The sequence below is a fragment of the Sciurus vulgaris genome (genome assembly GCF_902686455.1).
Source record: "Sciurus vulgaris genome assembly, chromosome: X".
Classification (NCBI taxonomy): Eukaryota; Metazoa; Chordata; class Mammalia; order Rodentia; family Sciuridae; genus Sciurus; species Sciurus vulgaris.
The window spans coordinates 128,614,400-128,631,337 of record NC_136471.1 but is presented as its reverse complement, the minus strand read 5'-3'; the positions used below and the strand labels follow the sequence as shown (position 1 = coordinate 128,631,337).

The 16,938-nt window shown below is 40.1% G+C and overlaps 1 protein-coding gene across 4 annotated transcripts; it reads right to left on the bottom strand.

Moving 5' to 3' along the window:
- Positions 1 to 1,873: 1,873 nt before the first annotated feature.
- Positions 1,874 to 16,886, bottom strand: TRAPPC2 (trafficking protein particle complex subunit 2). Of its 4 annotated transcripts, none has more exons than XM_079123293.1 (6): positions 16,749 to 16,860; positions 16,393 to 16,480; positions 8,627 to 8,738; positions 4,498 to 4,641; positions 3,789 to 3,875; positions 1,874 to 2,953 (listed from the first exon to the last, which is right to left on the bottom strand). In XM_079123293.1, exons 3-6 carry the CDS (start codon positions 8,717 to 8,719, stop codon positions 2,855 to 2,857), a joined length of 423 nt encoding a protein of 140 aa, XP_078979419.1. In that variant the 5' UTR covers positions 8,720 to 8,738; positions 16,393 to 16,480; positions 16,749 to 16,860; the 3' UTR covers positions 1,874 to 2,854. The 4 variants fall into 4 exon arrangements, with proteins under 4 accessions (XP_078979419.1, XP_078979418.1, XP_078979417.1 ...); XM_079123292.1 differs by having other exon boundaries at positions 16,261 to 16,480; positions 16,749 to 16,859; XM_079123291.1 differs by lacking the exon at positions 16,393 to 16,480 and having other exon boundaries at positions 16,749 to 16,886.
- Positions 16,887 to 16,938: the final 52 nt, after the last annotated feature.

The following is a 16,938-nucleotide window of genomic DNA, read 5'->3' as shown; positions in this document are numbered from 1 at the left end:
AAGTTAGCTGAGAAATTTGATGATTTTGTTTAAAGAAAGTAAAAGATACTCTAGTGGCTGGTATTATCTATACAAAGGACAACAATATGGAAAAAATAAGTGGTGAACAAAACAAGTGGACTGTGTTAGCAGGAATGGTGAGAAGCAGCTGCCCAGCCTCCCAGGAAAAAAGTGGATAGATGGGAAGAACCGTAGGTCATTCTTCACAGCCCCATGGTAAAGGAGTCATTCATCATATGGTGCCCATCATTACAATAGTCATACATCCAGCTAAGTTCAAGCTGTGTACGAACGTAGACTTTCAATAGGGGAAAAAAGACTGAAACGGTGGTACTGGGCAGCCCTTCAAAATGGATTATCAAACTACCACAATTGCCAGCACAGTGGCACACACCTATACTTCAGAGGCTAAGGCAGGAGGAGCATTTTAAGAAAAAGGCAACCTGCTGAACTTGGAGCACAGATAAATGTGCATTTGACAACTGATACAGCAATTACAATGTGGGGATGGAAGATGGAAAATTACAATTCCATCAGTGGACTAAAGCTTTTGCCACTTTCCTTCACCCTTGTGAAAAATTCCCTAGTTGAAGTTAAAATATTGTACATGTTCCTTGTCTTAAAACCTTGCTTTTTGCATTTCTGCGCTAACTTCTCACTTTTATTATCATGACACCATGATGTAAGTTCTTTCACAGTGTGTGTTATAAAGCAGCAAAGCGCTGAAGAGAAAAAAAGACCACCATACATACCTAGTTAGTTTCCGGGATGCCATAGACTGTCAACCAGAAGTATTGAAGTAACAGAGTAATTAGAGAACATTAGGGTAGTAGCATGAGCAGAGCAGAGATTCATAGCATATCCACACATAGGAAACATGGATGTTGAATGGAGCATCCTAGGAAATTTTCAGCTATAGAGAGGACAAAACCAGATTTGTACATTTTATCTGGGTCACTGTGAAGTGCTAATATATATTAGCAATTTAGCGCTGACATACATGTGCTTTATGGTTTCTTGTGACTGATTTTACCCCATTACTCTCGTGTTCCAGAATCTTCAGGGCATCAACTACCAGATCCAAGCTTTGACACCTTTGCTTTTCTAATGCTCAGCTTCTGACTTCCCCCGGTTCTATCCTATCAGCCTCTGCTTTCTCCATGCCTATGCCGTGAATGGTGCTTCCCTATGTGGCCCACTTCTGAAGTTTCACTCATTGCTGGACTTTGAGTTCCTTCAATGATGCAGCCACACGTGAAAATTGACATTTAACTCTGGGAATATAGTCTCACCCTCAAGCCTTGAGGAAAGCAAGGCTATTTGCAGGGTACCACTGCTATTAGCTGACCCAGAGCCTGACTCAGATCTTCTCAGCCCTATGACTTCCTGCTATTAGCACAGCTGCTCCTAGCTGGCTCACACTATAGCACTCTGGATTATTTGCTGAGGGTTGGGCAAGTTATAGACAATAAATATATGTTTGGGTCTCTCCTATTAGCATAGCTGAAAATACTCGAAGATTTCCATATGAGTATCTTTGCCTGTTCTTAAAGCTATGGTTACCTACTTGGAAGTGATCCAATGGATTAAGTTATTTTACTTTGCAGACTTTCAACAGGGGAAAGAGGACTAAAACTGGTGGTGTTGGGCAGCCCTTCAAAATTGGTTATCAAACTACCTCAACTGCCAGCACAGTGGCACACACCTATACTTCAGAGGCTGAGGCAGGAGGATCGCAAGTTCAAGGCCAGCCTAGACAATTTAGTAAGACCTTGTCTCAAAATACAAAATAAAAAGGGCTAGGGATGTATCTTAGTGATAGAGCACCCCTGGGTTCAATTCCCAGAACCAGAAATAAGCAAAACTACCACAATATTGAACATGCATCTTTATTTAAGAAATCAAATAAATAGAGTAAAAAAAAATGACGGTTCCAACTTCATACCAGGATATAAGACCAAGCTTAGAATTACTTGCTCAAAAGTTATTCAGAAGTGCTCACGATTAGTACAGAAAATTTCCAGTTCCATTACTTGTTCTTCCATGGATATTTACTATTTTACAGTCAAATCACACACTATTATAAAACAGAAAAGACCACTCCTGGTCCCCCCCTATGGATAGCCTAAAAGGCCAACTGCAAATGTTAATGTAATCTAAACTTTTCCTTAATAACATTTCTCAAATTGCATTACAGCTTTTTACAAGAATAGAGATCCAGTGGGTTCATTTAATCCTTAGCTTACTGTCTTCAGAGAGAGGAACTACAAGAACATAAGGTGATGGAGGCGACAAGTTTCACTGTGGCCTATAACTGGTCCATTTTGCACACATGGGTCCAGAATTCTAGAGTAGGATCATATTCCTACCATCTGACAAAGGCAGGCATGCAACATTTAACACTGCAAAAGCTTTCTACTTCAGCTTCTTGAGTAATGCAGTACACTATAAATTTTTATAACATCTCCAAATATACAATGTATGTGCTATCAATCTCATTCACTTCTGGAAAATCTTTTAAATTTGTCTACCAAATCTTGACTATGACTTTTTTTTTTTTAATGAATTGTTACATCAAGACCAAGTTATCAGAATCAGGAAAGTCAAAAGCTTATTCTCAATTATTAAGATTATTGATAAAGAGCTCTTTATAAATAACATTTCACAAGCAAATATTAATGTTGATAATCCACATGAAACACAATGTGACTACTTTTAAATATAAAGAAATTCTGTTAGATTTAGGTAAAATGAGACAAGTTTTCCAGACTATTTAATCAAGTTACTTACAATGTACACATTCCTGAGTATACCCCATTGTGGTGACATTGTTTACTTCAGAATTTTTCTGCATTCAGCTTAAAAGGTGTTTCTTCCCAAGAAACTGAACTTTTCTGTCAAATGCGCTTGATCGTATAGGAGAATTGGGTTCATAAAATGGATTCATTGCAAACTAGGAAAGAAGAAGGTATTGTGTTGTCAAAGCAAAAGGGCTGATAAATCAAGTCTCTAAATTATTTAAAATTTTTAAATTAAAGTTCATCAAGATATTCAAAACAAGTCTGAATACCACATTTTTAGGTTTTATTGAAAATGCTCCATTGTTCAACACTAATGTCCCCACAAGGAATTTTTTTGTTTTGGTGTTTCAGTTTTGAGAAGTACCTGTGTCAAAACTAATAGTAATATGATGGGTTTATGTGCATACATTAAATTAGTTTTCAGGATTCACCCTGTGTGTGAAATACAAATCTACTGGTATTCATTATAAAACACATGGATTAACCTGGAAGGCCCTTTGGACTACATAAACAAAGGAAAAACTTTGCTATATGTTCAGTGTTAAGAAAAAGTTATTTTTGTGTGGTAATTTTTTTTCAAATCAGAGTTTTAATATTCTTTTTTAACACAAAGCTAAATGATCAGTTCCTTAGCTAAAGTAAGTGCATCATAACATGTGAGAAAAATATAATATTAAATGGAATTACTAATAGGGAAAGGAGCTACTGATTATCACACCTTAATCACTTGATAATGTGTCATTCTATCTTTGGTGCATACAGCTGAATTTATCAAGAAAGCAGCCTACCAAGAGCTGTTTTCCCAAATACATCTTGACTTGTCAGTGAAGATTTGCCTGCTGAGAAAGTTGACAAAGCTAGTTCTGATTGGGGGAAAACTAGTGTGAAATGAAAAACTGCAAAAAGGAGTTAAACAGGCCAATTTCCTGTCAAAGCTAGAATTCGTTTTTATAATCAGATTTTTAAAAATAATAGAACATACCATACCTTTATATATAAATCATAGACATCGGTAAAGAAGTTCTTGATTCCATCTTCTTGCCTTACATCATGAAGCATAATAAATCTCATATGTGAAGTAATTAAGGCATAATCTTTATTAGAAATGAAAAAGCAATAATTGGTGTTACTCAGATTAGTCCCATGCACAGTAGTAAATGCAATGAAAAAGTTGAATACATAAAATGGGTCTAAAGTCAACTTAGTTTTACCTTAAAGAGAGAATATAATCTTTTAAAGTTAGAAATAAAGTAAAATCACCCTTGATATGATTCAGATATACCTGTTTTTTTTTTTTTTTTTTTTTTGGGCGGGGGGGCTGGGGATTTAGCCCAGGGATGCTCAACCCAAGACACATCCCCAGCCCTTTTTGGAGAAAGGGACTTGCTAAGTTGCTTAGGGCCTCGCTAAACTGCAAAAGCTGGTCTTGAACTTGCGATTCTCCTGCCTCAGCCTCCCAAGCTGCTGGGATTACAGGTGTGCACCACTGAACCTGGCTAAACCTGCGTTTTATACATGATAATTTTTAAATGATCTGTTAAAACACATTTTTCCCAAAAGAAAAGTAGCCTACGAATTGAAAATTTTTACCTGATTCCTTGACGCTTATAGACTCAGAGCCTGGTATCTGTGTTCCATGTTCTAGTTTGCTAACCCAACCTTAGTTCAATATCTTTACTCTTAAGTTAAGGATATGCCCTGCAGTGACAAATGCTGACACAAACCACTCATTGAATTTGTCCACAGTTTTCAAATACATGTTGTTTGAAAGCCACATGTTTTCATCCACAAGGTCAAGAGCAGCATGAGCTATGAATTGGTTCAGATGACGATGATCATCCTAAATGACAGAGAGAAGCAACAGATTAACACTGCAATGTGGCATCAGGAATGCCAATAGTTCTATAAATTCTATATATGGTTTTCTTGTGGGGAAAAACACCATTTGCTTTTACTTCATTTATTATCAAGAGACATAACTTGTTTTTATGTTTTAATTTGATACCTAAAACTCAATAAGAACAGAAATAGCCAATAAATGTGTCTAAGAAACTATACAGAAAATTGTATTTTTCATATTACAAGAAAGTTACCAAATTCTGTAACCACTTAAGCATGTAAAAGAATACACTTAAGGAAAAAAAAAAAAAAGGCGGAGGGTGTGTTTTAGATTCTGCTTTAAGAAGCTCACATCTTGAGCTGGGTACGGTGGCACATACCTGTAATCCCAGTGACCTGGGAGGTTGAGGCAGGAAGATTACAAGTTCAAAGCCAACCTCAGCAACTTAAGCAAAGCCCTAAGCAACTCAGCAAGACCCTGTCTCAAAGTATAAAAATTAAAAAGGGTGGGGGTAAGGCTCAGTGGTAAAGTGCTCATGGATTCAATACTAGATACCACACTCACAAAAAGAGCAGCTCACATCTTATTAGAGAAAGGCATGAGAAACATATGTAAGTGGATGTGGATCAAGGCCAGCACATTAGGGAGGCGAGGGCCATGGAGATGGCAAAGGACAGTTGTAGAAAAGGGCTGCCATACAGAGTCTCAAGGGCGGGAGACAGCAGAGAGAGCTGGGCTTCCTGAGGAGTGGCACCAGGGAAGCAGTAAAGACAACTGAAGGGTTGGCACTCGTACTGGCCTGCCCAAAGGCCTCTTTCAGGTGAGTGGAACTTATGTGGCATGGAGATCTGGGAGTGGCAGGAGGCCATGCTCAGCCCCAGCTGGGAAGAGTCATCATGTCAACAGCAGGGGACGATTCTATCAGTTGGGAGTGTCTAGTTGGTAGGCTGAAAAGGCTTAACTGCAGAGAGGGTGGGACTCGTCCACTACAATGTGGAGAGGAAGCTTACAACTTGGAATGTAGTCCACTTTGGTGAACTTCTTTCTTTCAAAATGCCTGAATTGTACCTCCCCGAAGTTAATTTATTGAAATCCTAAGCCCAAGTACTATGACCCAAGCGACTGCAGATGTGGTTAAGATGAGGCCAAAATGGAGCAGGGTGGGCCTCTAATCCAATGACTGGGGCGCTTATAAAAAGGGATTTGGAGACAGGTATGCACACAGAAAGGCAGCCACATGAACACTAACGCTACAAGCCAAGGAACTACTAGAAGGTAGGAAAGAGGCCTAGAACAAATCCTTCTTTAGTGCTTTCATAGGGCATATGGCCCTGCCAACACCTTAATTGCAGATTTCTGTCTCCTAGAACTGAGAGACAATACATTTCTGTTGTTCTAAGTCACTTAGGTTTTGGTGTTTTGTCACAACAGCTGCAGGAAAGTAACACAACCCTTTTGCTAAGGAGGCTGTTCCCATGAATAGGCTGGAGGAAGGCTGCAGTTGCCCTAGAATCCCTTGTACAGCTAATGTTTACTTCACTCATGTTGCCATGACGAAGTTAATTGAATCCTTAGATAATGGATGTATTTTGTATCTGGCTCACAACAGTGTTTTCCATGACTTCACACTAATGATCACTCTTGAAATAATGCGTATGAACTGTAGAAATGCTTTAAGATGGTGAGTGGTCACAGGAGAGAGAACTAAGACCAAGTTAAGCAAAGTGTTTTTATATGTGCTACTCTGTCCATCACGAGTCCACTGGAGAGAACAGAAATTGTTTAGAAGCAGCAATGCCCCATAAAGCAATTATAGCTAAAGAGATATCTCCAAAAGTCTAATGTACAACATTCTCATTAGACTGTGGGAAAATAATGTTGCAATAATGCCTGATAGAGAATACCTTCAATCTCATATTTTGTGGGAAGATCTGACCAGTTAAAAAGTATCTTAAGCTTAAGATTGTGCATTATGATTAATTTAAAAAATCAGCTTGTTATCTTAAAGGACACTGAAACCTATTTGTGGAGGTTGGGAGAAATAGCATACTTGTCAGCAATTTATTAGGCATACTATTACAAAAATATGCAGGGGATTGAACTGTTCTTCCTCTCTCTTTTTTTAATGGTACTGGGGATTGAACAGAGGCCTCATACAAGCTAGGCAAGTGTTCTACCACTGAGCTATGCACATCCCCAGTCCTTATTTATTTTTAAGACACCCCAATTAGAATGGCTATTATCAAGAATACAAGCAACAATAGGTGTTGGTGAGGATGTGGAGAAAAAGGTATACTCATACATTGCTGGTGGGATTGCAAATTGGTGTAATCACTCTGGAAAGCAGTGTGGAGATTCCTTAGAAAACTTAGAATGGAACCACCATTTGACCCACTCCTCAGTTTATACCCAAAGGACTTAAAAACAGCATACTACAGTGACGCAGCCACGTCAATGTTTATAGCAGCTCAATTCACAATAGCTAGATTGTGGAACCAACCTAGATGCCCTTCAATAGATGAATGGATAAAGAAACGGTGGTATATATACACAATGGAATATTATTCAGCCATAAAGAAGAATAAAATTATGGTATTTGCAGGTAAATGGATGGAGTTGGAGAATACCATGCTAAATGAGATAAGCCAGCCCCCCCGCCCCCCAAAAAAAGGCCAAATGTTTTCTCTGATAAGTGGATGATGATACATAATGGGGGGTGGGGGGAGGCGGTAAGGGAAGAATGGAGGAAGGATGGATTGTGTAGAGGGAAATGAGGGGTGGGGAGGGGGCAGGGGGAAGGAAAGATAATGGAATGAGACAAACTCCATTACCCTATGTACATGTATGATTACGCAAACGGTACTTCATGTACAACCAGAGAAATGAAAAGTTGTACCTCATTTGTGTACAATGTATCAAAAAATTAAAAATAAAAAAATAATTAAAAAAAAAAAAAGGACAGGGTCTCATCTCCATAAATTGCTCAGATAAGAGCTGGCCTCAAACTTGTGATACTCTTGCCTCAGCTTCCAGAGTAGTTGGGATTACAGGTGTGTGCCACCATGCCCAACAGGATTGGGCTACTCTCATCTCAATACTCTGTTTGAATGGTTGGTAACATGTTCTTGAACCAAACTTATCTTTCTTGGTACTGGGGATTGAAACCAGGAGTACTTTACCACTGAGATATATCCCCAAATCTTTTTTTTTTTTTTTATTATTTGAGACAGGGTCTCACTGAGTTGTCAAGGCTGGCCTCAAACTTGTAATCCTCCTGCCTCAGCCTCCTGAGTTGCCAAGATTATATGTATGTCCTGCTACAGCCAGCCCAAACTTATTTCTCTGGAATTCTCCTTGACAATAAGAAAGTCAGGGGGTATAATAACCTCTGGTGCTGCTTTCCAAATTACCTGCACACAGCCAGGGAGTCCCTGGGGAAGAGACCACACAGATACTTTACCCAGCATACCAATCTGTAGAAGTCACTGAAAACAAGATGCTGTAGACCCAGTAGCAGCAGGACATGGGAGTGAGGGTCTCTTTTAATCCTCTCAGGTATATAAATTGATCTACTATCTCGGCCCTGATGGAAAAATGTGATTCAGTGCAATAGAATGGACTTCCATGGCATTTCCAGGCTGCAAGGGCTGTTCATCCAGACCCACTACAGGTGGACTGTGTTTCCATGCACTTAAGCAGCACTTCATAGTGGGAGACACATTGAACTTAATATTATAGGAAAGAGAACTGGGCATCATGCTAGTCTGTACCAAGTATATGCTGAATTGAAGGCTGAATAAACAACTTCAAAAACATTTCCTGGCTGGCTTCTATCAGTCTGTAGGCCTCCAGAGAGACCCTCATTTAACTATGGTGGACTTGAGTTGCTCCATCTGTCCAGATTGCTTCCATTTCTAAAATCATATTATACCACATCATTACAACAGCATAAAAATTCTCATTCAATTTAAGGTTTCATACGCACTTTGGATTCTGCTTTCCCAGCTGGCAAAAATTCCATTTCAAAAACTGGATTATCATGGTGGCCAACAATTACAAAGTAGAAGCTTCCAGACATTGTCTTCAATATATGGCTCCTAATTAAATTAAATGAAAAATACATTTTTAGTACTCAATACTGAATGAAATATAAAAATAAGATTAACACTAACTCTAGAATTTTTTTTTTTTACTTAAACTTCACACTGTAGAGGAGGATGCCACTGAGCTTGACGTGCTTTCCAGTATATTATCATATATATGTGGCTTTTGGACTATACAAATTAGATATTTGTGATATATCCTATAGAATCCAATATACTGAGATTCCAATATACTATAATTTTCAGAGGGAAACTGAAAAACCTCTAATATGAAATCATAAAGATAACATTTTCATGATTTGAAAGTTTGGAGCATTCAGCTCAAGAAACACTGTGTCTGATGAAGTTACATTTAATTTGGACTGAACCAGTTAGCATTCACATCAACACTTGGAAAGATTAATAGAGGGTGAATAGTTAAGTACAATGGAATGTGGAAAAGATGAAGGAAATAATTAGCTTGCCTTGGAAATTTCCAGGAGGCATCCTTCAGAAGCTAAAAACAAGTGTACCACACACATTTAGAGGCATTGTAGCATTTGTCTACAAATTGTATACTTTGTCTTCTTTCTACCTAAAGGATGTGTGCTACAAATTTAAGCCTGCAAATGCAAGAGCCTATGATATACCTCTTCATACACCAATTTATAAGTAAGGAAGAAATAATTCTGTATTCTAGAAAAAAAATGGAAGAAATAATCCAAAAAGGAGAAATTCTGAGGCACTGAGATCTTGGAACTAGGGTTAAAGGTTGACTAAAGAAAACAAAACAAAACTAAGAAACTGGGCGGGAATAGTCAGTGATTCCCTTGGCTTTAGATGCACAGAAAGATGGATGATGGCTTGGTGGAGGGAGGGAGTGGGGTGGCGGATGAATTTACACATTTGTATTTTTAGCACAGGGCTTTGGAGTCAGACAAAGCCAGGTTCAAGTCTAGCTCTGCCTCTTACTAGAAATGTGACCACAGGCATGGTCTTCAACCTCCCAGTGTCCGTTTCCTCATCTGTGCAACAGGGATAACATCATAGCTTCCTTATGGTGTGCTTATAAGGATACTACAATCTAATGAATGTAAAGCATGAAAATCTAATGCATGGTGTCTGGTTCACAGTGATTATCTCGAATAACATGGAAGAACACATACACACCAGGAGGTGGCACCTAGTAACTCCTCCATGTGGGGTGGGAATTCAATTAACTGGGAGTGTCCAGTCAGCTTCCTGGCATCTGGAACAGACAGAGCCCAAGACTCACCAAACCTCACCAGGCCTTCTGCTGGTTCACACAGAACGTGCACCGAAATCAGAAAACTGAAATGTGTTTCATCATCAGGAAATAAGGGCACAGCTGGCACTTTTAACTTGACTTGGAGAAGAGACTCTTTTGGCACGATGAAGTAGGACTTTAAATGTTATTTGGGGCAGGGGCTGGCAGGCTGGTCAATTCTAGCCTTGTGCATTCTCTTACTATTGTTTAAGGCTGTTTTCACCCTTCAATGGCAGAGCTGAGCAGCTGCAACAGAGACCATCTGGTCCTTTACAAAAAAAGTTTGCCCCTGTTTCAGGGGTAAGATATGAAAAAGGTTCAAATAAAACTGAATAACAAAGACAAGTAGAAATGATACAAAAGCTATGCAAAACTAGGAGAATTGGCAATAAATCTCCAGTGGAAGTGCAGGAAAGAGCAAAAGGAATTTGAAATTTGAACCAAGTAAATAATGATATCATAAATTCTTGCTGGAAGAGGCTTCAGAGCTGCAATTTGCCAAGGGAAGGGCTTACTTTCTTCAGCATAAACACTTAAACAGTAATAGGAGAAAACACACACACACCCCAAACTTAAGCAGCAGAAGGAAATTCATGTATAAGGAAGATAACCCACATTCTTCCCCACATTCACCCCTTTATGGAATCTGCCAATGGGAGAAAAACAGTGTTTTAACATAGCATGAAAATAAACAGAAAGGGAACTGAAGGACAGATGCATAAGAGTTCTGTTAAAAATTAAAAAAAAGTTAAGCAGACGAGACAGTTTTCTTCATCTACATTCTATTCTTGACTTGAGCTGCCGACAATTTGATTTCACTAACTGCTGAAGTAAGAAGAGCTGTAACTCTCCACCCAATTCTACTGAAGAAAACCTGTCAGATGAAGCAGAAGAACTGAAAACCTTGAGAGAAAATAACCCCATTGTCTCAGGAACAGAACACCTGCAATTATTCAGCAACTATTCGCAGGCTTACCATCACTGGGTAATGGGTAAAGGAGAGACAAACTATTGCTGTCCAAAATACTAAACTTTCTGCAAGGATGGAAATGTTCTATAACTGCACTGTTCAATATGGGAGCCAGCAGCATTTGAAATGTGGCCAGTGTGACTGCAGAACTGAATTTGGAAATTAAGTTAATTTTAATTAATTTAAATATAAATAGTCACATGTGGCTAGTGGCTACAATACAAAACAGAACTCCAGATCAATGATTGGAAATTCTCTTTATAAAAGTTAAGAAATCTTCTCCACCCACAAAGCAAGTATTACTCAGAATTCCAATATATAAAATAAATAATATAAACAAAGCAATCGATAGGGCACAGTGCCTGTTGGCATGAGTGTGTATATGTCTGCTCAATTTTCCCATCACCTTAATAGAGGCCCTTGAATCATCTGTAAGGAAGGCCAGGTCTAGAGGTGAGGAGGTAGCTACACAGAATTTGGGAATTAAATTGGGGAGCTAAGGAAGAGAGAAGAATCTAGGATGGTTTCCAAATGCCTCACTCAGGTGATCATGCTGAATAGTGTCCCCTCTCTTGAGAAGTCCATGTTCTAATTCATGGATAAGGAACCTGTACTTTAGTATTCCCGGCAAAAAGGATTTAAGGTTGCAGATGGAACTAAAGCTGCTCGTCAGCTGACCTTGAAATAGGAGATTATTCTGGCTTATTCAGTTGGGCCCAATATAATCACAAGCATCCTTAAAAACGGAAGAGGGCAGCAGAGGAGGAAAGTCAGAGGGAAATGTATGCACACAGATGGTCACAGGGCTACAATATTCATGGTTTTGAAAATGGAGGATGAAGTCAAAGCCAAGGGATGCAAGAGGCCTCTTAAAGCTGGTAAACACAAGGAAACAGATTCTCCCACAGTTTCCAAAAGGAACATAGACATCCCTGCTGACCAGGGAGACCTGTGTCAAACTTCTATCTACAAAACTGTAAGATAATATATTTGTTATATTAAGACACTGAAGCTGTGGCAATGTTAAGGCAGTAACAGGAAACTAACACATGTCAAAACTGAAAAACCTGTGGGTATGAGAAAAAAGGCAGTGTCAGCACATGGGCAGAAGACATGTTGTATGAAGAGACTGGAGAACAAAAGGGAGTTCACTTACCAGGGGCATGGGTTTCAAACTACGGGGAAAGGTATTGGGGGAGGCGATAATGTACCAATGTGAAGATAAGTACAGCAACATGAAGAAGACAATGGAGAAATGAACAGAGCCTATGTTTTTTCCACCACATATCCAGAACACCTCACAAGAATGCCCAATGCTTGCAGAATGGAACTGCAGAGAGGGGGCTGTAGTCTGGACTAAGATGTCTGTCAGATGCTGCTGGAATGCAGGAATGAGGGATAAGGTGGGATTTCAGCATCAAGTAGCCTGAACACTGAAATGAACTGACAGGTCCAGTGCTGAGATCACAAGGGTCTCAGGATTGACAAGGAAGTCTGAGTTCAGGTGATCAACAGCATCTTTGTAAGAAGTTACTGAAGTTTGTTAGGGTACCTATGAAGAAATCCCCCATTGATAAAGGACTGAACTTGGTGGCTAATGAGAGAAGAGCCAGAACTCTCAAGTGTAGTGGAAAGGGTAACTGTCCCTTGGTGGCTAGGGTGATTTGATCTTTTTGAGAGGGAGATAACTAAAGAAATCAACTTGGTGATATGAGGTGCTCTCTCTGGCTACCTTAAAGAGGACAGATAAATGATGTAGATAGCAGATCACTAACTACTAATGAACATAACTGGACCAGAAATCTGTGAGGTTAGAATCAGAAAGGTAAAAGCCCCCAAGAAACTGAAGGTGTAAATTGAGGGAAAAACAAAAGCCTTTTTAGGTTTTGATAAGGAAAGAGGGGAAAAAGGTCAACTGCTTCAAGTACATGGTATATACTGAAGAGGATGCAGATGTGCTTAACTTCCATTTTCTGTTAAAGAGAATGACTTTCAAACTGTAAGCATGGAAAAAAGCAAGTTAGGCTGGATGCAGATTTCAAGGTAGGTATGTTACAAAAATAGGCATTTCAATAAATCTGTCTTTAGGTCCTAACAAATTATATAGCTTGGATTAACAAATGTGATTGTGTATTAGTAACATTTGAGTAAGCATGGTACATAAAAGTGTCATAACCTCAGAGATAGATAAATGCTACTATTTTCAGAAACAGGAAAAGAGTTGTCTCCTAGTCTATAACTGGGCACATTCAAAGAGACTAAAACAACAGAAATATGTATTAAATTCCTGTTTTTGGTCAGATGCTATGTCAGGAGCTTTTAGCATATATTAGTTCATTAATATGAATTCCTAGAAGAAACAGATTAGTTTGTTATTCATTCACATACTGCACTTACACTGAGAACAAGTAATGCCAAATTTACACTTTGTTTTGGAAGGGAAATATTGTAGGTAGACAGTAAATCACTTTTTGCCAGTATCTAAGAACAAACTGGAGACCTGTAGCCTGGGTGATAAAATAGAGTCTTGCTAGAATGTATACAGTATGAAAACAGTCATATTCACTGTAGTAACCCCAGAGCTACAAAAGTGTCAGAGGTCCAGTAAGCACTGATTATTTGCTGAATAAGGGATGACTCACAGCTGACTTGAGTGTCAATACCTTTAGAACATTGAGTATTCTATGTCAATTTACGGCCCAGGGTCTCTAGGGAGGTTTTGAGGATGACCTTCATCTAGTACAGTTCAGCATTTAAGTCAACTTGGACAAAACTTACCACATTCAAAGATAAGACTAAAGGCAGAAAGTTTATTAAAAGGTAAAATAGGGAGCCAGGTATGGTGGTGCATGCCTATAATCTCAGCAACTTGGGAGGCTGAGATTGGAGGATCGTCATGTTCAAGGACAACCTCAGCAACTTAATGAGAGCCTGGCTGGGGATGTAGCTCAGTGATAGAGAGTCCGAGTTAGATTCCCAGTACCCTCCTCCGTGGGGAAAAAAAAAAAAAAGATTTAAAAAACCTCCATTGCTAGGAAAGTCAGGTGAAATTAATAAGATACAATTAAGAAGATGAAAAATAGAGCTCTGCAATTGGGTATAAAAAAAAAATTGCACAACAACAGGAGGAGGGAAACCTAGATTAAAAGCAAATCATCACCAGACATGATGGCACATGCCTGTAATCCAGGCAGCTCAGGAGGTTGAGTCAGGAGGATTGAGAGTTCAAAGCCAGCCTCAGCAAAAGCGGGGCCCAAAGCAACTCTGGGAGACTCTGTCTCTAAATAAAATACAAAGAAGTGCTGGGGATGTGGCTCAGTGGTTGAGTGCCCCTGAGTTCAATCCCCAGTACACCCTCACACCCCCAAAAGAGCAAATCATCTTTAATTTACTGCAAGCTCAGTTAATAGGTAGCAGTTTGATATGATGGTCAAAAAAAACTAAAGCAATTTTAGGCTGCATTGAGAGAAAGACGATGTCCAAGCAAGGCCATCTTTATTAATAATATCTTTGGAGAAGGTACTCAGTTCTGGGAATCACATTTTAAAGAGATCAATAACTAAACTGTGTGTGTGATAGGGGGAGGACAGGATCTAGGCTAGAGAATGCTCTGGAACAAGAGGAACTGAAGATGTTGCAGCGTGCAGCGGGAGGGAAACTTTGGTGGGTATGTGTGTGCATAGCACAATACTATATGCTGTCTAATAGAAAGGGGGTTTGATTAGGGATGGTAAAGGGTTTCTTCTAGTGAGTGAATTCTAACAAACTGGTACTGACTACCAGGAACTGGTGCTGAAAAGGAAATTAAGACAACTTACTGTAAGTTGCTGTGATCAATTATTCATGCCTGCTATGGGGAGTGCAGTGCCTATGTGAGTGCCAAATATTTACTAACTCTGGATTCGACAGACATTCTAAACAGCTCTGTAGGCCAAGCCCAGCACAGCTTTGAAGTTCAAGGAAGCTAGAAATGTGTAAGGGGTGGTTGGAAGACCACCAGTGGGAGAGAGGGAGGATGATCTCAATGAACTTAGAATTCCTTTCCAACTCTTAAGAATTTTAAACTGCAGGGAAATGAAAGGCAAAACTCATGCATCCCAGTTGCAAAAGCCAACCATTTCTTACAGGAAATTTCTAGAAAACTGCCCTGTGCTCCTGAGAGCAGTGGTTTCAGTTGCTCCATAGACCTGGGGCTGCAAGACTAAAGTGGTGTGGCAAGGGATCTAACTATTGCAAAGAGTGGTATGCATACTATTAATAGGTATCTAATGGGAAATCTTCCCATTAATGTTATAAGCAATTTCCCCACCCAAGTGAGTTTATGCTGACTCTTGGAGAACATTTTACCTAATTCTATTCAACTCTGGGACCAAAAGATGGGGGTGAGAGTATCTTGAGGTGCTAATGCATTTTTAAACAGTGGGCATGTGATTATACTTTTAAACAGTATTTACAACATATCAACACTTATTAGAACACTGTTTTCATTGTTTCACTACTCTGCTCAAAAGTCTTAATGCTTCTCAACTACAGCATCATTTACTAGTACCCAAAACAGATTCCCACATTGTTCCTCTTCTTTTCTCAACCTTATTGTTCACCTCTGATAGAGCTGAGTGATCGGTCTACTTATTTTTCCTCTAAAAATCACTTTGATTACATCCACTCCAGACTGTTCTTATTTCTTTGTGCTTGGAATGTTCTCACTGATTCTGTACAACCCTTACCCATCCTTCATGTCCAACTAAGTCCCTCTTACACAACTATTTCCAACAAAAACCTATAGGCTCTCCACCTCCTCTGAAGTCTATTTCTCTTGCAGGTTTTTAGATACTTTAAACTTTTCACAGCCGGGAATCAAATCTCATTGTACTCTTCTTCAGTAGTGTGCACGAAGCTGACACTGACCCAATTTTGTCCTCATAGGACTTAAATACATTATGTCCCCAGGGCACAACTTTGGGAGTCAGGACATAATCCCAACTGCCCCCAAGAGGGTCTTGATATATATTTTTTCCATTCCTTCGCACATTTCCCCCTTCCTGCAATGCTCTCCTCCCTGCTCATCATTCAAATCCTACCTATCAAGGCATTGATGAGTCACTTTTTCTAGATATGTCCCTGATCTTAAACTGCCTCCCTTTTTCTAAACTCTTTACCCAGTCTACAAGGCATCTTTGTTCTAGTTCAATTATTTGGCTGTGATATTCTCTTACTGCTGAGAGATCTGGTTCCTTTTCTTTCTAATTAAAGTTGAGCATCTTGGGGACCGAGCTCACCTTTTTTAATCTTGCTCACAGCACACAACGGCGGGAACTCTACGAAAGTTCAGCTCCGTGGTACACAAAAACCGGGGGCGATTTTGCCTCCCAGAGGATGTATGGCAATGTCCGGAGACTTGGTTCTCATACCTGTGCGCACGAGGGCAGAGTGCTACTGGCTTTTAGTCGGTACGGACCGGGGATGCTGTGACCATCTTACAATGCACAGGACTGCTTCCTACAACAAAGAATTTTCCAGCTCCACACGGCAATAATGCCGTGGTTATGAAACACTGGGTTAGCTGAATAACCTAGTAAGAGTCAAGCCTCCGAGAAGGCAGACGTTTGCAAATCGAAACGCGGTACGGAATGCCCGGGTGGGCTGACTGCGTCGGCTGGCCCAGGCCGAGGCGGGGTGGAGGTACAACCAATATCCGCATCACGCGGGGCTTGGGACGTCCCCCAAGGACCCGGAGCGCCCGCCCCCCACACGCTCCAACCCCTACCTGTAGTGAAATGCCACAATGGAAACGCCCAGTCAGTTCGCGCCGCGGAGACCCGCGCTCCCAGCTTTAGCCAGGACTCCAGGAGCAGTACTCGCGAGACCCTAACGGTGCGCTCTCGCGAGATGTGGGTGGAGCTTCCGGTAGCACTGGGCGCATGCGCAGAGGGACGCGTGCGCCGTAACAATTCAAC